Here is a 26,750-nt window from a genome sequence, read left to right on the forward strand (position 1 = left end):
AGTCATTAATTGATAATAACAAACGTGTATTGTCATTCACATAGCATATGTATTTTTACAAACACAAGTTTCCTGCTCATTTGGTCTCTACCATGAATCCTCTTTTGAAACTCTTCTTTTCAGTCAGTCAATTTATGTCATGTTTTTGTGGAGTTGTTGGTAAAGCCAATAGGCCAAGGTTAGTGTCAAGACTAATGATTGGTCACATGACAGCTTTCATCCAATCATATGAACAGGATCCACATCAGTCTTTTGTAATTATTGATATCCAAAGTCCTAGGCTTTACATGTGCAGTAGTTAATGACAATTGGTGGTGGTTGTGGCAATTATCAAGAAAAGCAATTACAACCCAGTTGCAGTTGACACCTTGGTATCGGTTAATGTATTTTAGGAATATATTAAGGAAACTTTAATGGTACATGTAGATGTCAAAGAGTGTTGAAAATAGACTGAAATCATATATTTGCAAAATATTACTAGAAAAATTATTGTTTTGTTACTCAGTACTGCAGTACTATTCCTACTACTACTACTACTACTACTACTACTATTACTACTACTATTACTACAACTACTACTATTACTACAACTATTACTATTACTACTACGACTATTACTACAACTACTACTACCACCACTACTACTACTACCACTACTGCTACTACCACCGGCACCACTACCACAGTGTAATACTACAGAATGTATTTTATGCATTACTTATTTTGTGTGTTAACATGTTAGCCTTAAAATATGAAGATTATGCATCCTATATTTTTGTATAAAATAAGAAAAATAGTGTTTGTATATTTTGGTTGTTACATAAACCTACACTTGGGATTACATCATGATAAGCTAAAATTAATAAATGAATTACTGTACCGTAGTTATGAATTTTCAATAAATACATTGTATGAATATCTACAATATATGATTGTATTATTTTCATTCTTTGTAGTAGTTCAAAGAGAGAGGAGATGGAGAGAGAGAGAGAAGAGGAGGATGGGAGAGAGAGGGGGATAAAGAGTGAGAGAGACGGGGGAGAGAAAATTTGGTATATCACATAAGAAACGTGTGTATCTATATCGTTGAGTGAGCAAAAAAATGGACTCTATGCACATCACGCATATACATTGCTGTAGCCCATTGTATAGTGCAATGTTTACGCAAATTATGATTTCTTATTGAAAGATTGTCAATTTGTTAGGAGTTGGTTGGTAGAGACGTAAATGAATAGAATAATGCAGGATTTGTATAGCGCAAGTACCCACATTGTTAGATGCTCAATGCGCTCCTATCATAATACCCATGCTAAGCCAAATTTTACCAATTGAGTGTGACTGATGAGGATATAGAAAATACCATAGTCAAGGAAAAAAAACCCTCTACATTTTAAAATATTGATGTTTAGTTTCAATGTGTCTGTTGCCCCTGTTTTCTCTCTGTTTATAGTATTTGATGCTGTTTTGTAAAATTGTGTAAATGCATTGTAATTTTTGTCTTGATTCTGTGATTGTGATTTTTGGATCAATACAAATTAAGAGGTAAAAAAAAGCCAGATCCTCCAGATATAGGTCTTAGTGGCACGATGTTCACTAAATAATTTAATGGTTTCCCAATCAGTCACCCATTTTGTTGCTTGTAAAGAATTGGGGGTCGGTCTTTTTTTTTGTATGATAAAGCTTTCATAATAATATAACAATATTCCACTTCTATCTTGCGCTTAACTCATTCAAACGACATGTCTAGGTTCGTGTGTCAAATTTTAAGCATTGCCAGAAAATTGTATATTTATTACATTTTTCAACTCCTTGCTGTTGTCTTTAAGAACCTGGAAAGAAGGAGGGATGTCGTTTTTTTTCTTTGTTTTATTTTTGTTTCATTCTTTTAAGAAGAGGGATACCCGGGTGCATGCTGAACATCCCGAAATTCGGTTTCAGATAAGACGGTCGTTCTGTTTCTCTGGCAACGATTAAATCCAAGTCCACATGGAGGACGAGCTATTGTGTGTGGACAACGGTTCAACGACCAATTCTTCGCCTACCCATGGAGCTATTAACACAGAGCTCCATGGTCTACCCGTTTCTTAATCAAAACTTGTTGTAACCAAAACAAATACAATACAATAACATTTTACAGCTACTGCAATCCATCATTTTGATTTGCTGATAATGAACTTGTATTGTGCATTTGTTATTATAACAATTCTTCGTGGGACGGGACCCTGAATGTTCTAGCGCCACTGTACCGGGTGAGATGAGGAGAGGGGGTACTGACGTACAGATGGGGCGGGGAATTGGGGAGCATCAATTACTCCCCCCCCCCCCCCCTAAAAAATTAAATATGATATCATCTTATGAAAACAAACTTTAAGTCGAAATATACGGTAGAAGATCACTAGTCGAATTTGTGCTGAAAGATCATGAGTTACATTTGTGCTAGAAGTTTTGGTCACCTTTGTGCTAAAATGTCATGCATTTGTGCTAAAAGGTCATGAGTTATATTTGTGATAAAGAGTTATAATTTCGCAATACTGCCGAGAGGTAATATACGTATTAAAAATCAAAGTCAATTACCTTCTCTCTTTATTAGAGGCCTATATGTTTTATTTTTATTGCAATACTTACTAAATTATTTTAAAATGAATTATCTTGTTTCATTCTCACTAACTCTCTGCTCTCAGAATGTCAATATGCAACCCATACAGGACACAAGACAACTCACACTTTCGAAGTCTCTCCTTCCCTTCCCTCTCCCACTCTCTATCTCTCTCCCTCTCATCATCACCCCCTCAATTTAATATCTATCACAACATTTCATCTAACTTTTACAGATGGAAGAGGCAATTTCATTTTGTCTTTCATTTTCACTTTCTATATCCATGCTATCACTCTCGTCTAATATGTTGGTCCGTCTTCTGTGCTTCACTTTTCAGGCTTAAGTTATCACCTTCTCCAAGGGGAGATTTTAGAGTTCAATATTTCTTTAGCCAATCACAAAAGAATCTGACAAGTGAAATGAAAATTAGATTGGGATACTTAAAATAAAACTTAAGATTATCACCTCATCACCTTAAAAAAAAAGAAGTTGGGGATTGGAAACTGGAACCACACTGCGCATCCTGTAGCCTCATGTATCCTGAGTGATTGGAGCTAAAGCAGCATACCACAGTCAGACCAACGGAACTGACTCCAGACCGATCAAAGCTATTACATTAGTTCGCATGGCATTTCATCAGTCTTGTTTGGACTTGGTTTCGTTGATGTGACTGTAACATTACTAACATTAGGGAGTTTTCGCAACACTACACAGACGCTTTCTACAACGCACCAATTTCTTTGAAAGTGCAAGTCAAATCACAATGGGCCGATTAGAGGACATTGTCGAATATTAATGAACCGGGAAAGCATATCGTCCGAAGATTCGGAGCTGAAGAAAATTGCAGATAAATTATGTCGTTTGTCCAGAGTCCAGGGAGACACTGCTGTTTTGTTTCATCAATTTTCGACAAAGGCTGTTTTTTGTGAGGGGTTTTTGACAATAGATTTTCTGCGTTCCAGAGAGCGTCTGCGTCGTGTTTCGAACACTCCCTAATAATCCATGACCGACAATCAAAGTTAACTTGCAATTGATCGTGTGTTGACACTATGTGAAATAAAGCATCAATACAATATCAATACCAAATGTTCCGCTTTATTCATTGTTTCCAATCACATGAACACATGATCATTATGTCTTTGCCTTTCGTACTTAAAAATCCCTAGTATTGCCTGGACAGCCCTCAGTAATGTTTGATATTCATTTCCGGAGTTTTCAGTCATTCTGTCGAATTTCCTTACGATGTATATTTATTTCTATTTTTGTAGTTTCAAATGTCTCGGATTTACTGGTAATATTCAATGGTCCGTCTATCCGAATAAAGTAGTCCAAACTATATACCCACGGACCTTGTAGATCCATGGTTTACCATACCGCAGAATTGTGGGCATATACCAATCAAAAGCCATAAATATTTTCCGATCAAGCGTCCCGAAGACGAACTGAATTCTGGAAAGCATACCCTTGATATACAAAAGGTGTGTTTCGACCTTTGAGCGTTGCCTTCGGACCACTGAACCGTCCCTTTACAGTTTGGTTCGTCTTGATGGTGAAGGAGTTCGGAGCAGCGCCGTCACTTCTTGGCTTCATCTTGCGTCTGGCCGTCATGCTGTACTTTGGTCCTGAATCTGTGTCCAGCTTAGGTGTATAGGCTGTCGGTGCCGGGTCATCAATACGCTTGTCCTTACTGTCACACCTACCAGCCATGGTGAAACTTGGCGCCCTCTTGCCATCAGGTCTGTGGAGGACACGGATGTTGTAATGGTTTGGGCCAGGTCCTTCGATCCCGGAGCTTCTGACAAGGTTAGTTCTCCTGCCCATTGAGTGTGCAGGGGCATCATTGTCTGTGAATGTTCGAGGTCGGAGGTACGTCCCAGGTCCTGGAGTGTCTTCGGCCGGTTGTGGGCGGGGGATCGGGTATTTGCAGATGCCCCGGAAGGAGTACACCGGGGCCTTCCTTATGGTTTTATCTGTAGTGCTATAGTGTGTCGGACCGGGACTAGAAACTTCATCAGATTCAAACGGTCTGTACGTCATGGTAGCAGAGGGAGCATCGGAATACTTCATGGAGTCGCGGAGAAAGTACGAATTCGGGCTGGGTCCAAAACTTTTGTGTTCATACGGCTGCCGGCTACGGATTGACATCGCCAAACCTTTGCCAATCTTGCTGGCAACATTGTAAGAGTTTGGAGCAGGCGACCCGTTAGACACCTGCCAATCTGCACGTAGTCGTTTTGCCAGTGAATACCCCGACTTGGTAGATTTTTCTCTGATGCTGTAGGCCGCTGGACCTGGGCCAAGCGATGAAGCTTGGACAGATCGTCCATGTCGGTGGAGAATTCCAAATGATTTGCACTTTCCTTTGTCAGTTATCTTCGGAGAGTATGCATTGGGGCCTGGGGTGGGAAGGCCACTTGTCGCTATTCCAGATAGTGCATTGCTGGGGTGTCCAACGTTCGCTTCCGGTCGGTGTCGTGACGAGATGCTAGGTTTCGGAGCATGTTTGCCGGTGTTGAGGTAACGCACATTATGGGCAGGTCCGATAGTGTTCTCAGGATCTATCACCTCTTCCGTGATCATCGTCTTTCCCTTGGCCTTCAAGGTGACAGACTTGACATTCCATATCAGATCTCCGGACGTGTTGTAGTCTCCAGGACCGGGGGCTTTCTGCTTGCCATCATATTTGCTCCGTCCTACTATTGAATACTGAGGTGCTGCTTGCTGCGTGAGTTCATGGTTTGGCAAGTAGTCTCCAGGACCTGGACTAGGAAAGGCATGCTGGGTTAGTGGTTTGCCTCCTTTCGGAACTATATAATCACCCATGGCTGTCCGAGTATGCATCGGCCGAGTTTCAAGTGGAAAAGTATCTTCTGTCCCCTCACCGCTGTCTGACAAATTGGTAGCATCTCCCTGTCTGCCATGGCCCCGCTTTGCTGTCTTTGAAAGTCCCTTTGACTGATTATCCTCATCAGTTAACTCCTCAATAGTCTCCATAGTTTATTCAAACAGTATTGTTGGCGGCCGAGGGAAGGATCCACAAATTATCAACTTTTTAACTGAGGAGCAGCTTCATTTTGATAAATTCTGGCGCGCGCGCAGGAAATGATCAAAGCGCACAGCGCGCACTCTGTGCGTCCTTGTAGCTGGTTACGCCATATAATAATCAGCATTCTAAACTTGTCAATAATTTAACTAAGGAATCTTGTTGGGCTCCATATCTTAATTTTAAACATATGCCTATAAGGAATATATTTTGGTTTACACTAAGGATAGCTATGCACATTTTAGAATAAATAATTGAATTAGAAAATTGGAAAACGTATGATAAAAAGAATTGACAGAAAAAACAATTGCAGATTACACACTCAAAGCTCTTCATTCATTATCACACTGCGCGCGCATCTTTTTAATACGCCGTTTGATGCGCGCCTACATCTCAAATTTATTAACACGTGGTGCGCATTTGGGTTGATTGCATAATTTTCATTGAGCTTGTTGAAACAAAAAACGAAGATTTAATAAAAGATTGCAGACATCCATCTAGGCCTAAATTGTTTTATTTGCTAAAGCCAATGATAAGAAAGGAGTAATCATGCACGAATCAGAGTCTTCAGATAGCCTTTCGAGTTTGTCCCGACAGGACAGCGACGTGATCATCGATGACGAGGGCGAGATCAAGAAGTGGATCCGACCCGACATCGAATTCCATCGTTTCATTCAACGGTTTACGGAATCGAACTGGTTTAATAACATCATCATGTTTACCATCGTAATGAACGCCTTGTCGATGGCTGTTGAAACAAGTGACACTCTGAAGGTAAAAACAACATAATATAGGGTCTAACTTGTTTTGGTATGAGGGGGGGGGCATGTCTGCACATCTAGCTATTTAAGCTAAGATTCAACATAAAATTCTTGTCATTTCACAATAATATTCAGTTGATGATTTTTCTTATGTAAAAATGTGTGCCAAGAAACTCATAAAACTTTGAAAGCAATATATGATTTTTTTCTTTTTGAAAAAATCTCGGCCAGTCATTTTCAGATTGAGCAAAAAGAAATGGTGCCCTATGTTTTCGCACTTATTCACTTGACGCAATTGGGGGGTTTTGATGTGAAAGGCTACATTTTGAGGCCGTCACATGAAATGCCCGAAATTCATTATTTTCTACCATTTTAAGCCAGATTATTAAAAGAAAATCTTTTCTATGTAAGATTGTGATCGTTGCGTAACTATCTTCTCTTACTAGAATCTAACAGATACGGGTGTTTGCAGACAGCGGGGATGGCGCAGACTTTGGGGAACTTATCATATGGTCAGTTCTCCCATGTCTGCGCGGTCTCCCAAGTTTGCGCACCCGCGTATCTGCGCGATTCTAGTAAAAGAATATACGCAACGAGCACGAACTTTGCACATTCAATGCATAGACAGGTATTCATAAAAAAATCCGACTCAAAATGGTGGAAAAATAATGAATTCAGGGCATTTCATGAGACGGTCTCAAAATGCAGCCTTTTGTCATCAAAATCCCCGAATCGTGTGCAAAGTGAATGAGTGCGCAGACATGGGGTACCATTTTTTTTTTTTCAATCTGAAAATGACTGCCCGAGGTTTTTTCCAAGAAAATCATACATTTATTTTAAATTTTTATGAGATATTTGGCACACTAACTCATTATGATGTAAGGAACATTATCAACTGAAAGATTTTGTGAAATAAGAAGAAATTCATGTTAAATCTTAGCTCAAATTGTTAGGTGCGCAGACTTGGGGCCCACCATCATACAATTGTTTTTGTTTCTATTTCTACAAAACAAAATCATGAATGATTTATTTCAAGCAATGATTTAAATTAATTGAGTGATAATCTACTATACCGCAAATCTTTGAAATGTAAGACTAAGGGAGACTCTCCTCTGTTACCATTAAAATTTATATTTTGTTCCTACTAGGTGTGCATGTTAATAAAAACATAGATATTGTCTTGCATGGTGAAAGATAAAACGAAAACACCACACAATTAATCAAGAAATATAGCAGCTGACCTGCCAGCACAGCCCCACATAAGAACAACTACAGACAACCAATATTTTCTGAAAATGAAATGATTAACTCATGAATTTCTTGTAATTTCTAGAAAACTTTCACTTGATAATTTTCCTTTTACTCTTAAGAGGAGTATGAGTGCTAGAAATTCCAGTCACTTTCAGATTTAAACAAAATAGAATAGTGCCCATGGTTAGCGCACTTATTCACTTTATTCACGACTTTGGGATTTGATGACAAAGGCTGCATTTGAGGCCGTTACATGAAATGCCTGAAATTCAATATTCAATGTTCAGTCTACAGGTGTAAAGTTTGTGGTCATTACGAGTCTTCTTTTATTAGAATCGTGCAGACAATTAAAGGACAAGTCCACCCCAAATATGAAATATTTTGATTTTCTCGTCATTGTCATGTGAAATGAAGTTTCATTCCTCCCTGAACACGTGGAATTCCATTATTTTAACATTTTGTGCTTCAGGCAAGGAGGTCCCAATCGTCAAAGTCGTAAAAATTGAAATATTGTATAATTCAAACAATAAAAAAAAAAGAAATTGTGAGTGAGTGACATCATCAACTCTCTCATTTGGATGTAACTGGCTCGTTCATATAACTATTTTGTTAAAAATAAGCGAAACTTTGAAATGTCATAACTTTCTTATTTTACATCCGATTTTGATGAAATCTTCAGCATTGTGCTTGTCTGATTTTTCTTTATTGATTCAAATCAACATTTTTCTGAGGTGGACTTGACCTTTAAAACAATTTTTATCACTAAAAAATGCACGATTTTGACATGTTAACATTGAAGTCATGAATGGGCGGATTTGCACCAACAATTCATGTACCGGTGTTTCATGAAAGGATTTATCGGACCGGGTGGGTGTTTCATAAAATGCTCGTTCGTTTCAATGACTTTACGAATGACTGGTGATACCTTTTTGTGTTACATGTAAACGAATGACAAACAGATTATAGCACCTGAGAAGGTATCACCAGTCGTTCGTTAAGTCATGCGAAACCATAGAGATGTATATATATATCTCTTAAAAATAGACTAGTGACAACCCTGAACCAGAGGGCGACATATTTCATGCATTAATTATATTGATAAGATAAGCGGTTGGATGTCCTGATAATTAAGCAGATAAAAACGCAAAAAACATCTGCGTCAAGATGCCTTTAAATGTATAGGCTTAGGCAAACATCAGAGATAACAAAATGTTTCTTTCTTTTGTTTTTTTTCACTAATAAATCTAATAAAAACACAAATGACCTATTTTGAAATAGGGAAATTATGATTATAAAATGAAATGATCTAGATCAAAAGCTGAATGAGCCTAAGGTGAACCATTCCTTGAATTAGCCGTCAACAAATAGGCCGAGAACTAATGAATATAAGAACATGAGTGGAGAAACTGAATAGTTTGAGGTAAAAAACAGTTAACAAAAAAAGAGAAGTAAAGAACATGGTGTGTCGAAATTGACCAATATTAAGTGAAGAACAATGGAGTAGTGAATGAAATTTCGGGGGAAATTCTGGGGGTAACTAACAATGTGTGGGGAGGCTTACGATTTTGTAATTATTTATATTTAGTTGAAACGTAACTGAAAAATGAGAGGTTAAGAACATGTAACACGGATCTGACAAATTTGTGGTAAATAGCAATGGGTGTCGAAACAAACAAATAAAAGGAAGAGAACACGGGGTGACGAAATTAACAAATATTAGGTACTGGACTTTGGTTGACATGACTAACAAATTTGAGGTGAAAAGACGGACGGGAGCGAAACATAATTTGAGGTAAAAAAAAACGTGGGGTGATTAAATTCACAGATTTAGGTCAAATAACTTGGGGTGACAAAACTGACGAATTAGAGATAAGTAACATGGGGTGACGAAACTGATTATTGGGGGAGGAACACGGGTGACGAAACTGATGAATTGGAAGTAAATAACATGGGGTGACGAAACTGATGAATTTGAAGTAAATAACATAGGGTGACGAAACTGATGAATTTGAAGTAAATAACATGGGGTGACGAAACTGATGAATTTGAAGTAAATAACATAGGGTGACGAAACTGATGAATTAGAAGTACATGTAAATAACATGGGGTGACGAAACTGACGATTGGGGGAAAGAACACGGGTGACGAAACTGATGAATTGGATGCAAATAACATAGGGTGACAAAACTGATGAATTTGAAATAAATAACATAGTGTGACGAAACTGATGAATTTGAAGTAAATCACATAGTGTGACGAAACTGATGAATTTGAAATAAATAACATGGGGTGACAAAACTGATGAATTTGAAATAAATAACATAGTGTGACGAAACTGATGAATTTGAAATAAATAACATGGGGTGACAAAACTAATGAATTTGAAGTACATGACATGGGGTGACGAAACTGAAGAATTTGAAGTAAATAACATAGGGTGACGAAACTAATGAATTTGAAGTAAATAACATGGGGTGACAAAACTGATGAATTTGAAATAAATAACATGGGGTGACATAACTGATGAATTTGAAGTAAATAACATGGGGTGACGAAACTGATGAATTTGAAGTAAATAACATGGGGTGACGAAACTGAAGAATTTGAAGTAAATAACATGGGGTGACGACACTGACAGATTCGAGATGTATAGTATGTGGTGACGAAACCAATGAATTTGAGGTTTCATGGGGTGATGAAACTGACGATTGAAGTAAATAACATAGGGTGACGAAACTGATGAATTTGAAGTAAATAACATGGGGTGACGAAACTGATGAATTTGATGCAAATAACATGGGGTGACGAAACTGATGAATTTGAAGTAAATAACATGGGGTGACGAAACTGATAAATTTGAGGTAAATGATATGAGGTGACGAAACTGATGAATTTGAAGTAAATAACATGGGGTGACGAAACTGATGAATTGGAAGCAAATAACATAGGGTGACGAAACTGATGAATTTGAAGTAAATAACATGGGGTGACGAAACTGATGAATTTGAAGTAAATAACATGGGGTGACGAAACTGATGAATTTGAAGTAAATAACATAGGGTGACGAAACTGATGAATTTGAAGTAAATAACATGGGGTGACGAAACTGATGAATTTGAAGTAAATAACATAGGGTGACGAAACTGATGAATTTGAAGTAAATAACATGGGATGACGAAACTGATGAATTTGAAGTAAATAACATGGGGTGACGAAACTGATGAATTGGAAGTAAATAACATAGGGTGACGAAACTGATGAATTGAAGTAAATAAAATAGGGTGACGAAACTGATGAATTCGAAGTCAATAACATAGGGTGACGAAACTGATGAATTTAGGTTAAATGATATGAGGCGACGAAACTGATGAATTGGAAGTAAATAACATAGGGTGACGAAACTTGTGAATTTGAAGTAAATAACATGGGGTGACGAAACTAATGAATTGGGGTTAAATAAAATAGGGTGACGAAACTGATGAATTCGAAGTCAATAACATAGGGTGACGAAACTGATGAATTTAGGTTAAATGATATGAGGCGACGAAACTGATGAATTGGAAGTAAATAACATAGGGTGACGAAACTTGTGAATTTGAAGTAAATAACATGGGGTGACGAAACTAATGAATTGGGGTTAAATGATATGAGGTGACGAAACTGATGAATTGGAAGTAAATAACATAGGGTGACGAAACTTGTGAATTTTAAGTAAATGATATGGGGTGACGAAACTAATGAATTTGAATTAAATAACATGGGGTGACGAAACTGATGAATCTGAAGTAAATAACAAAGGATGACAAAACTGATGAATTTGAAGTAAATAACAAAGGGTGACAAAACTGATTATTTTGAAGTAAATAACAATGGGTGACGAAACTGATAAATTGGAAGTAAATAACATAGGGTGACGACACTAACAGATTCGAGATGTATAGTATGTGGTGACGAAACCAATGAATTTGAGGTTTCATGGGTTGACGAAACTGATGAATTTGAAGTAAATAACATAGGGTGACGAAACTGATGAATTTGAAGTAAATAACATGGGGTGACGAAACTGATGAATTTGAAGCAAATAACATGGGGTGACGAAACTGATGAATTTGAAGTAAATAACATGGGGTGACGAAACTGATAAATTTGAGGTAAATGATATGAGGTGACGAAACTGATGAATTTGAAGTAAATAACATGGGGTGACGAAACTGATGAATTGGAAGCAAATAACATAGGGTGACGAAACTGATGAATTTGAAGTAAATAACATGGGGTGACGAAACTGATGAATTTGAAGTAAATAACATGGGGTGACGAAACTGATGAATTTGAAGTAAATAACATAGGGTGACGAAACTGATGAATTTGAAGTAAATAACATGGGGTGACGAAACTGATGAATTTGAAGTAAATAACATAGGGTGACGAAACTGATGAATTTGAAGTAAATAACATGGGGTGACGAAACTGATGAATTTGAAGTAAATAACATGGGGTGACAAAACTGATGAATCGGAAGCAAATAACATAGGGTGACGAAACTGATGAATTGAAGTAAATAAAATAGGGTGACGAAACTGATGAATTCGAAGTCAATAACATAGGGTGACGAAACTGATGAATTTAGGTTAAATGATATGAGGCGACGAAACTGATGAATTGGAAGTAAATAACATAGGGTGACGAAACTTGTGAATTTGAAGTAAATAACATGGGGTGACGAAACTAATGAATTGGGGTTAAATAAAATAGGGTGACGAAACTGATGAATTCGAAGTCAATAACATAGGGTGACGAAACTGATGAATTTAGGTTAAATGATATGAGGCGACGAAACTGATGAATTGGAAGTAAATAACATAGGGTGACGAAACTTGTGAATTTGAAGTAAATAACATGGGGTGACGAAACTAATGAATTGGGGTTAAATGATATGAGGTGACGAAACTGATGAATTGGAAGTAAATAACATAGGGTGACGAAACTTGTGAATTTTAAGTAAATGATATGGGGTGACGAAACTAATGAATTTGAATTAAATAACATGGGGTGACGAAACTGATGAATCTGAAGTAAATAACAAAGGATGACAAAACTGATGAATTTGAAGTAAATAACAAAGGGTGACAAAACTGATTATTTTGAAGTAAATAACAATGGGTGACGAAACTGATAAATTGGAAGTAAATAACATAGGGTGACGAAACTGATAAATTGGAGGTAAATAACATAGGGTGACGAAACTGATGAATTTGAAGTAAATAACATAGTGTGACGAAACTGATGAATTTGAAGTAAATCACATAGAGTGACGAAACTGATGAATTTGAGGTACATGATATGGGATGATGAAACTGATGAATTGGAAGTAAATAACATGGGATGACGAAGCTGATAAATTTGAGGTAAATAACATAGGGTGACGAAACTGATGAATTTGAAGTAGAAAAAAACATGGGGTGACGAAGCTGATAAATTTGAGGTAAATAACATAGGGTGGCGAAACTGATGAATTTGAAGTAAATAACATAGGGTGACGAAACTGATGAATTTGGAGTAAAAAACATGGGGTGACGAAGCTGATAGATTTGAGGTAAATCACATAGCGTGACGAAACTGATGAATTTGAAGTAAATAACATGGGGTGACGAAACTGATGAATTTGAAGTAAATAACATAGGGTGACGAAACTGATGAATTTGAGGTACATGATATGGGATGACGAAACTGATGAATTGGAAGTAAATAACATAGGGTGACGAAACTGATGAATTTGAAGTAAATAACATGGGGTGACGAAACTGATGAATTTGAAGTAAATAACATGGGGTGACGAAACTGATGAATTGGAAGTAAATAACATAGGGTGACGAAACTGATGAATTTGAAGGTCATCTACCGTCTAAATAACATGGGGTGACAAAACTTTGAGATAAAGGACATGGGGTGACCAAATGTAAACTTGAAATAAATATCATGGGGTGATGAAACTGACAGATTTTCGGTATAGAACACTGGGTTGACGAAATATAAACTTGGGGTAAATAACATGGGTTGAAGAAACTTTCGAATTTGATTATATAACCTGGGGTGACGAAACCGATGTTTTTATGAAAATGACATGGGGCGATGGAACTGTCGAATTTGAGGTAAAAAACATAAGTTTTGATACAAAACTGATAAATTGGAGTAAATAAAGTGGGCTGGCGAAACCTCAAATTTAAGGTAAAGAACATAGAATGATGAAACTTGAGATATAACGGAATTTAAACTTGAGGTAAAAACTTTTGAATTTCACCTCAATGAACATGGGGTGACGAAACTGACGAATTTGACTCAAGGAGCATGGGTGACGGAACTGAAGAATTTGACTCAAGGAACATAAGTGACGATACTGCCAAATTTGTGGTAAATAATATGGGGCGACGAACCGTACGAATCGTGGGGTGATGAAACTGACACATTTTAGGTAAATAATACGAGTAAGGAAACTCGTGAATTTGTGGTAAATAATATGGGATGACGAAACTGACAAATTTTAGGTAAGGAACATTGGTGACGAAACTGACAAACTCGATGTAAAGTGTACATGCATGTGTGTCGAAACAGATGAGTTAGCGGTAAAAATCTCGGGGTGATGAAAAATGATAAAATTGGAGAGTGTATTATGCTCCATGATTTTATTCTATAATTTAGTAATTCACACAACGCTATTTCTTTCATCTCGCCCTTAATCCATTTATACTACACTTTTATACTACACCTCATTCCTCAAGAACATCTTAATAATACAGTGAATAGTTACTGAAAAAGCAATTTGTTATAAAATGAGAATAGAATAATATGAGGAGTCAACAACATACTTAGTACATTATCCGAATCACGAATATCATAAAAGTAAGATAAAAACCTTCTATTTTAAGGAAAAAGTAAGCTATAATTGTTACAGACTCTGGAGTCAGACCAGGATTTAGTTAGCGGAATACTATGGAAGCAGGAGACCGTCAAAAACACGGATATACGTCGTGTCGTAATTCAATTTACTACACGACGTAAATAATTACGTAGTGTAGCAATTCTAATTACTACACGACGTAAATAATTACGTAGTGTAGTAATTCGAATTACTACACGACGTAATTCCGAATTACTGCCCAACGATTTAATGTCATGACGTTAAATGAATTAGTGTCGCTACATCAAATAATTAAGGTCGTGTAGTAATTCGAATTACTACACGACGTAAATAATTACGTCGTGTAGTAAATAATTACTACACGACGTAATTCCGAATTACTGCTCAACGATTTAACGTCATGACGTTAAATGAATTAGTGTAGTGACGTTAAATCAACCAATGAGACCGTTCGTTATATGAGCGCATGCGAAGAGCTGAGACTACAGAGTATTGTACAGGAACGTACCGGCAGGAAGTTAGTTGGATGTTCGACATTTGATATTCAAACTGTGAAGTTGGTTTGATATTCAGGTTCGATATTCAAACGCCTGAAGCTGGACCAACATTCGATATTCAAATATATTCAGGGGTTTTTGAAAGCTAAGGGGTTTTACAGGTGCAGCACGTCTCGGGCAACCATAACAACACTGGCGTGCCCAAGTACGAGGACATTTAGGGGACAAACGTCAGTGAATAAAAGGGCAAGAAATTTTTTTTTTTTTTTTTTTTTTTCGAGGGGCCCCCAGGGATACCCCGACGGCCTAGCCGGGGTAACACGTATCTTAACTTGTAGAAATCGACTCGGGCAACCATGTAAACACTAGTTTGACCCGGTGCATGCACATTTAGGGGGCTCAAATTAACAAAATTAAAGGAATAAAGGGCTATTTATCGCATTTTGTTTATTTTTTTTTCCAAGGGGCCCCCAGGAATATCCCGACGGTCTATCCGGGGTAACCACCTACCCTAACTTGTAGAACTTGACTCGGTTACCCGGCGCATGCACATTAACGGGGGGCTAAAATTAACAAAACGGAATATTTCAAGCATGGGGAACCACGTTCCTGACTAATCTCTTGGTGCCGCCAGTGGATAGAGTAAAAAAAAAACAAGGAAAGAGAGAATACATAATAGGAGAGAGAGAAGCGAAAGGGGGAGATTGGAAAGAAAAGGAGGGGGAACGGGAGAGAAAGAGAAGGGAGAACGGAGGGGTCATATCATTGTATGAACAGGATGTTTTATGATTGTGCCCCGAGCATTAGGGCGAAGCTCAATGCGTGATAAGAACAAAAAGAGGGGGCACACAATGGCGCATGCAGCAAAAATTTGCTTCGTAATAAGTCTCGAGCCAGCGAGAAAAAAAACACGTTTAACTTTGAGATTGATTTTGACATGGTATGCATAAAATAACGTATCTTTCATCTTTCTTTCCTTTCTTTCCTTTTATCATTTCCTATTGTTCTCGGTTGTAGAACAATTTTTTCTGGGGGGGCAGTACTATGCGGATCGGGTCCGTGGCAATATTGGTCCAGCTTCACAGGCGTTTGAATATCGAACCTGAATATCAAACCAACTTCACAGTTTGAATATCAAATGTCGAACATCCAACTAACTTCCTGCCGGTACGTTCCTGTACAATACTCTGTAGTCTCAGCTCTTCGCATTGCGCTCATATAACGAACGGTCTCATTGGTTGATTTAACGTCACTACACTAATTCATTTAACGTCATGACGTTAAATCGTTGAGCAGTAATTCGGAATTACGTCGTGTAGTAATTATTTACTACACGACGTAATTATTTAGGTAGTGTAGTAATTGGAATTACTACACTACGTAATTATTTACGTCGTGTAGTAATTCGAATTACTACACGACCTTAATTATTTGATGTAGCGACACTAATTCATTTAACGTCATGACATTAAATCGTTGGGCAGTAATTCGGAATTGCGTCGTGTAGTAATTCGAATTACTACACTACGTAATTATTTACGTCGTGTAGTAATTCGAATTACTACACTACGTAATTATTTACGTCGTGTAGTAAATTGAATTACGACACGACGTATATCCGTGTTTTTGACGGTCTCCTGCTTCCATAGAATACCACCCATAAAAATTACTGATAAGAATGGTAGTATGAAATAAGATCGACAACGCCATAATGTGTGATATTCTCTGGAAGTGCATTTACTGTGATAATACTTTCATTTCGAAACATTATTTCTTGTGGAATAGACGAGTCACCTGTCGACAATTATGTTTTGATGCAGGCGAAATACCGGACAGCCTTTGTTACTCTTGATGGGATTTTCCTTGGAGTATACACCTGTGAGTTCATTCTCAAGATATACGCCGAGCCCATCAAATATTTCTTCAGCGCTTACAACCTCTTTGATTTCCTTGTACTCCTCATCTCATTCGTACAGGTAATACGCATGCAGTGGTTTCTTTATGAGTTGGTCTTAAGTTATAGCGGATGGGATGGGAGGGGTATATAAGATTCTAATCAACCCTCTGTCTTTTACTTTCCCTTTCTCTTATCTTCTCTGTCTCACTCTCTTGCCCACTCTCATTCGAAATCCCCCTTTCTCATTCAGACTTTGTTCTCATGTATTATATTTACCTCATAAAGATATAGGTACAGGAGAGATTTGAGTAATGATATCGTCCCATCAACATCAGTACCATCATCATCATTACCATTATCATCATCATCATCATTCTTATCATCACCATTACCATCATCATCACCATCATCATCATAATCACCACCACCACAATCATGATCATCATAATTATCATCATCATAATCATTACCATCATCATGTCATCATCACCACCATTATCATATTTATCATCATCATAATCATTACCATCATCATCATCATCATCATCACCACCACCACCACCATCATCACCATCATCATCATTACCATCAAACCATCACCATCATCATCATCACCACCATCATCATAATCATTGTCATCCTCATCATCTACTAGTATATGCGTCATTTATCATGAACACAATTTTTGTTCAAATGCTGTAATATATCGTTCCATCCGCTCTTCGGAAATTTCCCCAGGGAGCGTTTCATAAATATTTTCATCCGACAAGTTGTCAGATCTGACATCTTTCAATGATTTTGATTGGCTGAGAGGCACTGTTCCTATGGTAACTGTCGGATAAATGGGACTTGTCAGATAAAACGTCCGACAAGTCCTTTCATGAAACGCCCCCCTGGAGTCTCATTGTCAGTAAAAATCACTGAAAAGACACGTCATTAAACACTCCCCATAGTCTTTGTAACCATGGACGTACCTTCTCTCATTCCATCTCTACTATTTTATATTCCCCTTTCTCTCAATAAATACAGATATTCCTTGGCCAGATGCAGACGATATCCCAAGGCCCTAACCTGAATGCTCTGCGAACACTCCGAGCTCTTCGCACTCTCCGAACTCTAAGAACTGTCTCATTCGTCAAAGGTCTTCAGGTACAATTTCCATGACAATTTTTAAAGAAATGTCTTCATATCGTATTTTTTAATCCTTCATATAATGCAAACATTAATAAGATGCTGTATCTATCTCCATTTTACAAATGGTTGAATTAACTTGATTTTGTAGCTTTTTAATAGATTTTCATCCCATAACATAGTTTTTATTGGATCTCATCTTAATAACCGATTTTGAATTTGCTGTATTACACAAACACCAAGTTCTCCATAAATTTATCTTTATCGCCCGTTATTAGTAGTTCTTTAACGAAGAAGCACCGTGGTGTAGCGGTTCTGAATCTCGCCTTGTAATCAGAGGGTCGTGTGTTCGAATCCCACCATGGCCTAGCGCCCTTTGGCAAGGCACCGATCCACACTTTGCCACTCTCACCCAGGTGCTAATTGTGTACCGGTAGGAAACAACTGTCATTGTGGTTGGTTTAGCAAGTTTGCGCCTAACAGGCTGCTTGGAATGCTATGAATCCAGTGACCGGGCAATAATAATTGTGAAGCGCTTTGAACAGTCGTAGATTGATAAAGCGCTGTATAAATGCCAATTATTACTAATTATTATTCTTTACACTTCAATTTCCTATAAAATAGTGACAACGTTGCAGAAGTAATGATAAACTTGCAGAAGCAGAAACTTAAAAAATGAAATAATAAAAGGTGTTTGATTTCTTGATATGCACCATTTTAGGTCAGATTCGGAAACAAAAAACACAGTAATAACGAATTTCTTCACCCCCCCCCTTTCCAATGTTCGTTTTCATAGATATTCAATAAAACTTTTCGCAATAATGAAACAAAAATAAAATGGTCATTTACCCATTTTTGTTTCGTTTTTCTGTTTCGTATTACTGTTTTGCAAAAAGAAATGAATTATCCAAGAGTATGTAAATATGATATATACACATGTATTTTTGCAGATTTTACATTAAGATACATCAACATCAAGAAACCTTAGGTTTCAACAAGACGATCCAACAAAATCAGGGAGAAATGAAACTTTATTTCAAATAACAATGAGGGATATTTTGCTATTACTATAATTTAATAGAATGAAATACAAAATGAAAAGTGAGATTGTGACATCATCGGCTTTCATGCTGTTTTGTGAAAATAAGCAAAAAAAATTAAATGCCGTAACTTACATCCGATGTTGTTTAAAATTTCTGCATTATTAGCTTGTTTTAAATTTCTCCTTTTTATCCAAATCAGCCTTCTTTAGGGTATAATCCCTCTTTAATTGGAATCACATTTTATAATTTTTTTTCTGTCTTTGACGTCGCTGAGGCCGCCGACGTCGACCTGTCCGGTATTTGGACTCCTTGCTCTACCTAAATTAGAATATCATTTTTTTCTTTTACTAGGTCCTGGTCAATGCCCTCCTTGATACTTTTCGTAATTCTGTCTTCAACGTCGTCCTCCTCCTCGTTCTCCTTATGTTCCTCTTCGCTATCATGGGCTACTATATATTCGGATATAAGGATGATATGTCGGACAAGGAGCACTGGGGCAACTTACCCGCGGCAATGCTAACACTGTTTACTTTTGTCACTGTAAGTTGGTTTGCTTTCGTTTTATTCTTCCACTAAAATACGCAAAACAACTATTTTTGAAAGGAGTTTTGAGTTCATTGCTTATTTCGTTTTCGGATGAATGGACCTTTGGATTAATGCCAGACATGATGATTTTGAACTCACCTCATCTTGGTAAATGCTTAATTTCGAATCATCATATATATTATTTGAACTTTGGGAATGACGAACATTATGAATACATATTTCTTAACTGGTAAATTGCAATACAATATATTGTTGTAAACACACTTGATTTGATTTTTTTTGTCTGATTTTCCCCTTTTTGCAACTGTTTTGTTTGTTTGTGGTTTTTTTTGTATGGTATGCATACAGGGGGCTTGATAAAAGAAAGAGAAAACGAAAATCAAATTTGAAGGTTAATATAAACCTCTCAAAAGACAAAAAACAATAACAACGAAACTATTGAATTTTTTGCCAGAAAATCAAACAACCATATTCTCTATCTAAAGCAAAAATGAAATTTTCATCAGCATTTCAATCCCTTGGTACTTAACGTCAAGAATCGCTCAAGCTAGAGTGAAAATAGGAGTGTTTCAAACGAACTTTACTTTTTAAAAAAGGATGAATTTCACTCAAAAAATGTGAAGGTCACTCTTAATCTAGTGAATTTTATCTCCTTCCTCCAAAGAGTGAATTTATTTTGTAGAGTCCGGTTTCATAATGACTACTTACAAAACCAAATGCGCAATTGATATAATAAGTTCACCATCAGCCAATCATATTGCGCGATTTCAGTAGCTTAAAACGGTAATTGCAAATATACCATTAAAACGAGCTCATTGAAAGGGGTCCGATGCTGTGTTTGTACTTTCTAACCAAGGTGGAAGGATGGACGGACGTACAGAACGAACTGGACAAACTGACGGGGATGTCCCGGATATACACCATCATCTTCATCATCCTCGGCCATTTCATCTTCACTAATGTATTCATCGGAATGATCATCATGAATATTCATGAGGCAACGGAGGCCTACCAGCACGAGCAGATGGTGGAACGGGAATTGGTAACAGGATGAATCCATGTTCTTGTCGATACATATAGAGTTGTTATGTACACTTTCTCTTTGTGACGACATTTTTTAAACTATTAATGCATGATTGTACGCTTAGGGGGCGAAGGAAAAAGATAAATTGTTAAAAAAATACATTTTGCAAAGATGAAAATGGAGGGACGTGGTGCAGAATTTGGGTGAAAATGGGAAAGCAAGAGCTCCAGCCATGCCCCTCCCTCTGCGTTTGTCCATGGATAGAATGGGGTTAGCTCCATGGTATGTCCATGGGTAGAATGGGGTGTAATGGGTTTTTTTAGTATTTTTATATAGGGGACAAGATAACCTAATAATATTTTCATTTTTGAAACCGTAAGTGCCATCATTTACGAACAAATCCTCCCTCTTTTCCTCATTTCTTGTGATTATCCTTTTTTTTCTTATTCCGAATCTTCTGGAAAAAATATCCTTGTAGCCGCGCCATAACCCCTGCCACCCCGTCACATTATCTAAAAACTTTGGACAGAAGACTGTATGTAATATGTGCGAGACTTTAAAGTTGAGGTGTTTGCAATACCGTAAGGGCACTAGTATTCAACCCGTTTGGAGACTTTCCTCATATTTATAGAAATATAGAATTTACCTGAATTTCAGACCCGTCTTATTTCCAAGAGCAAATGCTGGTTATTCTTTTTCCGTATTTTTTTTTCTTCAACCAGTCGACTGTGTGTGCGGGCGATCGAATTATACGGCGATGATTTTTGGCACTAGTATTCAACCTAGCGATGAAAGATGGCCCTGTCTCTCAATCTGCCTTTATCCCATCCGACTATGGACTAGACCATTTGAGATGAGACCAAACAGGGAATTAATCAAAGCCAGAGATTTACATAGATCTAGATCTGATTTAGCAATCTAAACCCTTTTGAAATTTGCTATCTAGCCTAACTAGGTTGAATACTAGTGCCATTCAGTGCAAAAGGCCATCACCGCATAATTCGATCCTCCACGCATACAGTCGACAGATTGATAAAGAAAATACTGACAACAGATTACCCTGGAAATAACAAAGGTATAAAATTAAGACAAATTCCCTATTTCTAAATACTTTCGGAAATATGTCAAAATCTTTGAATTATGCTGGTTTGAATACTAGTGCCCTTACGGTAGTTTCTTTGTACTGGCATGTAAATTTTTAACGTTCTCAACGAAAAAATAAGGGGCACTCGTTTTAGTTTCGAGATGAGATCTGCTTTATCCAGAAAATTGGTCGAAAGGCGCTGTTACTTTGGAGCTCTTGATAATTCCTAAATATTAACCACGTGACTTATTTACAGGTACAGTGGTGCTCAAATGTTAGTGAACCCCACCAAAAAATGTTAAAGCTCTGCCATGTTTTAGATTTAATTTTAATTGTGAAGTCAGGTGATAAAATACTACTTTTAATAAAGTTTGTTACTCTGGTCTTTTAGTGTAGTTGTCTACATTCAACACTTATCATGAATATGGGTGTACAGACGGGGGGGGGTGGCTTGGGAGGGCTTTTGCCCCCCCCCCCCCCCAATAAAAAAAATCACGACCAAGAAAAAAAGAGAAAAGGAAAGAAAAGGAGAGGGATAAGGGTGAAATATTATATTATTTTTGAATTTTACGTCAAAATCTATCACAAACTTGGATTTTTTAGATACACAAAACTTTTTTTTGTATTTTTACGCGATACACCTTATTGAGCCCCCTCAAAAATGTTGGCTCATTATGCCATTGATCATGAAGGGGTGCATTTTGTGTTGGGGTTCACTAACTTTCAAGCACAAGTACTGTTAACCTGTTATATTGTGATATACTCTTTAGATTTTATTCACTCCAATGCTCTTATATATATTATCATTAATATTATCCTATTCGTTCATGTATACTTGTTATCCCAAGACAATCCAACGGAAGAAGGAATATATGATATGTCGACAGCATGAAGAAGTCAGACAGATGCTCGAAAAACAGGTATATATGTTTCATTTTTTTCTCCATATTTTCGCTTTCCATTTCATGTTATGTAATTGCGCCCCTCAGCTCAATGAATAGTACTTTTAGAGCAATATATTTCTATATCATTATTCAAGAATCTGTTTTACTATTTCTTTTTTTTTTGTCGAAGAAAGTGGTTCCTTTTTCATGTTGATACTACATTCTGAGGAACGTTTCGTGAAAGGACTTGTCGGGCGTTTCATCCGACAAGTTCTATTTTATCCGACAGTTACCATAGTAAAATATTTATTAAGTCAATCTGGGGAGTGTTTCATCAACACTTTTGTCCGACAAGTTGTCAGATCTGACATCTTTCTCTGACTCTGATTGGCTGTGAGGCACTGTTACTATGGTAACTGTCGGATAAAATGGGACTTGTCGGATAAAACGTCCGACAAGTCCTTTCATGAAACGCTCCCCAGAATCAAGGAAAGTTGTCAGATCTGACATCTTGTCGGACAGAAATATTGATGAAACGCTCCCTGGATCCCCTTTCCCCTGTTTATATCGACCACCCTTCCTACCATGTTTCATTCTCCTACACCGAATGAATAGTAATAATTAAATATGTATATATATCCTCTAAAAACTCGCCAGTGTAACAAAAAATACGTCATTAACATAAAATTCCGGGAGAAGATGACACTGTGTGGAATTCCTCAAACCTTGGCACAACTCTCCCTTGCCCTAATACCCTAACCTCAAAGAGAAACGTCGCCCAGAGGGGTCTAATTGCTCAGATAGGGGTGCTGCGCATTTTTTTTGCCAAATATTTGACATCCAGTTTTACTTCTAGATGATGAAAGCCGACAAAGGAATAATTCCAAGAGTCGTTTGCGGTCCAAGGACGGAGCCTTTCGTCTCCCGGAAAAAAACATGACAATAAAAAAAAAGTTATTTGCAAAATATGAAGGCAAAAAATGACGGCTATTTTGTCGCCCGAAAATCTTGATAAGCAAAACACTAAAGGATAAGAATAGGTAAATGATTTTTTTTTAATTATAAACAAAATACAAAGGCCGTTCTGTCTCCCGAAAACCATGAGACCCCCACCCCCGCCCCCCCAAAAAAAGGGGGCATTATCCCAAATTGACTCCCAAATGAATGCATTTTAGAACTTTTACGGGCTATGCCTTTTCTTTTTTGGGACATTTTAAGGGGTACTCCGTCTTTTCTTTCTTTATTTTATAATTTCACCGCACCTCCCGTTATCCTGTATTCATGCCTGATACCCCCCCTCTCTCTCTCTTTCTCCCTTCAGACTCAAGGCAACTATAAGGACTTCTACGATATGGTGAAGGAGTTCCAGGGTACGTTACGTCACGATGATTACACCATCTCTACCGACCTAGCAACAAGTCTGCGATGGATCGAAGCATACATCACTACGCTTGACCATGAAGATAACACGATGTATAGGTAATAAGGGAGTAATTAACAGGGCGTGGTCATGAAAAGGTGGACATACATCAATACACTTCAGCATGAAGATATCACCAAGTATAGGTAACATGGGGGTAATAAGCAGGGCGTGGTCTTCATACAGGGGGCATACAAACCTACACTTGATCATGAAGATAATCTCATTTATTGGTAATAAGGGGGTAATAAGCAGGGCGTGGTCTTCATAAAGGGGGGATACATCGCTATACTTGACCATGAAGTTAACACCATGTATTGGTAATAAGGGGGTGGGGAGGTAATAAGCAGGGCGTGGTCTTCATAAAGGGGACATACATCACTACGCTTGACAATAAAGATAACGCCATGTGTTGGTAATAAGGGGGTAATAAACAGGGCGTGGTCGTCATAAAGGGGGGATACATCACAACACTTGACCATGAAGTTAACAACATGTATTGGTAATAAGGGGGTGGGGAGGTAATAAGCAGGGCGTGGTCTTCAAAAAGGGGGCATACATCACTACGCTTGACCATGAAGATAACGTCATGCATTGGTAATAAGGGGGTAATTAATAGGGCGTGGTCATCAGAAGGGGGTAGAGGCATACAGCACTACACTTGACCATGAAGAAAACACCGTTAAACGGACATTGATTTTCGACAGCACATTTGGGACTCGGTTTTTATTTCTTTCAACCAAAATTCTTTCCACAGTACATCATGATCAGGCCTCTTTTCACAGCATCATTCAGTCTCTTTTGCATTGTAATCATGTGTCCTTTCTAATAGTGCATTATAACTTTGAACCATTTGTTTTTGTCCTTTGTATCATTTTCAGACTACAACAGCTTCACTTTGAGTTGTGCAACCTACTAGCCATGGTGCTGGAAAAGAAACTCATGGAAAGATATGGACTCTAACCGTAATTAAAACTTTGAAGAAGGGTTACGAAGTGAAAGGTTGATTCGCGATTAGCTGATTAGAGAAACAAGTCGTACATGACGAGTTTCTTACTTATATTGGGAGGGTGCCTTTAAAAAAAAAAAAACTCGAGTGTGACATGCGCATCCTTTGACCAAAAGAAAAGAAGTATGTCGATTAAAACCATACCCCCAACAAAAAAATGAAATAAATAAAAAATAACAATAATGATAATTAAAAATGAATGTATGAATAACAAATCAATAATAATAATAATAATAATGAATAGATAAGAATGAATGAATGAATGTGAAATGAAATAAATAATAATATGAGTGATAGAATAACGAATGATAATATTTACGATAGAATGAATGAAATTACAAAATTTAAAATATGTGAATAAGAAAGAAAAAAATAGGTCACCTACCTGCCATCATCCTAGATTCTTGATTTTGAACTTCAGTTCCCTAACTGCTCTTCTACAAAATATTATGCCCCTATGATTTTTTTTCAGGGGGGGCAATGCATGTATGCGATTCCAAGAGGGAACTAAGCTGATCGCTCGGATGTCTTCTTTACTTATATTGATATTGAAGAATCTAATGTTTCTCTCTCGGATGGAATTATGTTAAAATTTAAAAAAAACCGGGAGAGGGGCGAGATCTTCCTATCCTAAGTAGGGGCTACTGACGCCGTGTCGTAAATGTATTCTAGAATAATGATAATAGGACTAGATTTTATTATTGTATTTAATGTAATGTAATGTCAAGGGCTTCTGATCGACATTTTTAAAGTGTATGTCATTGACTATGTTTGGTTGTCATGTGATTCTTCGCACATAATCTTGTCTTCAGTCTGGGGTTTTGAATACTTATAGTGCAGTCGGACGAGAATAAATATTTAATCACTATTAATTCTGTAAATAAATGTTATGAAAGAAACTTGTAACTTGTATTTGTCATGTAGATTCATTCCGTTCCTAATATTATGGCTCCCATTTAAAAATTCGAAGTTTATGTTCTTTATGGAAATTTATTTCATATGAATTCTTGTTAACAAATATGAAGAAATTTTGTAAAATGGAGGAAAATAAATTTTTATTTGAAATGAAATTTGCCGAATAATAGATAAATAGAGAAAATGGAAATGCAGAGAGAGTGAGAGGAGAGGGTGTGCAGCCAACTACTCTGCAAAAACGCCTGGCATCTTTCGGTCCACACCAGAGAAGCGTTGAACACCACCAATTAAGAATCAAACCGATATTGGTTCAATATTAATTGGTGTTGCTTTAATGCCAAATTGGTGTCAGCCTAACGCCAAACCGGTGTTGTTTCAACACCTCTCTGGTATGGACCGATATAGATACCAGGCTGGTGTTAGATTAACACCGGCATTTTTGAAGTGTAAGACTGCATAAAATAATATAGGTCAATACACTCATATTTTCATGCAAGATCAACAAATGGTGGGGGTATGCTTTGAATCTTATTTATCAGGGATTACGTTTTTTTATCATCCATTGATTTTTTTTTAATCAAGAAAAGTTTTTATATCAAGAATGGAATTCTTTATATCAAGAAGCATTTATCGATATTGAACAAATGGAAATTCTTTACATTAAAAATATATTTCTTGCTTTCAAGAAAAAAAGACAATTATTCATACCAAGTAATGTGAATAACTTGTG

The 26,750-nt window shown here is 37.2% G+C and overlaps 2 protein-coding genes across 2 annotated transcripts; one reads left to right on the forward strand and one right to left on the reverse strand.

Moving 5' to 3' along the window:
• Positions 1 to 3,912: 3,912 nt before the first annotated feature.
• Positions 3,913 to 5,693, reverse strand: LOC121432054. The gene has a single exon (XM_041629881.1). It carries the CDS (start codon positions 5,588 to 5,590, stop codon positions 4,019 to 4,021), a length of 1,572 nt encoding a protein of 523 aa, XP_041485815.1. The 5' UTR covers positions 5,591 to 5,693; the 3' UTR covers positions 3,913 to 4,018.
• Positions 5,694 to 6,095: 402 nt separating this feature from the next.
• Positions 6,096 to 25,118, forward strand: LOC121431971 (cation channel sperm-associated protein 3-like). Its single transcript, XM_041629769.1, has 8 exons — positions 6,096 to 6,413; positions 16,888 to 17,043; positions 17,994 to 18,113; positions 19,490 to 19,678; positions 20,541 to 20,726; positions 22,641 to 22,712; positions 23,998 to 24,155; positions 24,978 to 25,118. The coding sequence occupies exons 1-8, from the start codon at positions 6,189 to 6,191 to the stop codon at positions 25,057 to 25,059; spliced, it is 1,188 nt and encodes a 395-aa protein (XP_041485703.1). The 5' UTR covers positions 6,096 to 6,188; the 3' UTR covers positions 25,060 to 25,118.
• The last annotated feature ends 1,632 nt before the right edge of the window (positions 25,119 to 26,750 follow it).

The sequence above is a fragment of the Lytechinus variegatus genome, chromosome 18 (genome assembly GCF_018143015.1).
Source record: "Lytechinus variegatus isolate NC3 chromosome 18, Lvar_3.0, whole genome shotgun sequence".
In the NCBI taxonomy this organism is placed as follows: domain Eukaryota; kingdom Metazoa; phylum Echinodermata; class Echinoidea; order Temnopleuroida; family Toxopneustidae; genus Lytechinus; species Lytechinus variegatus.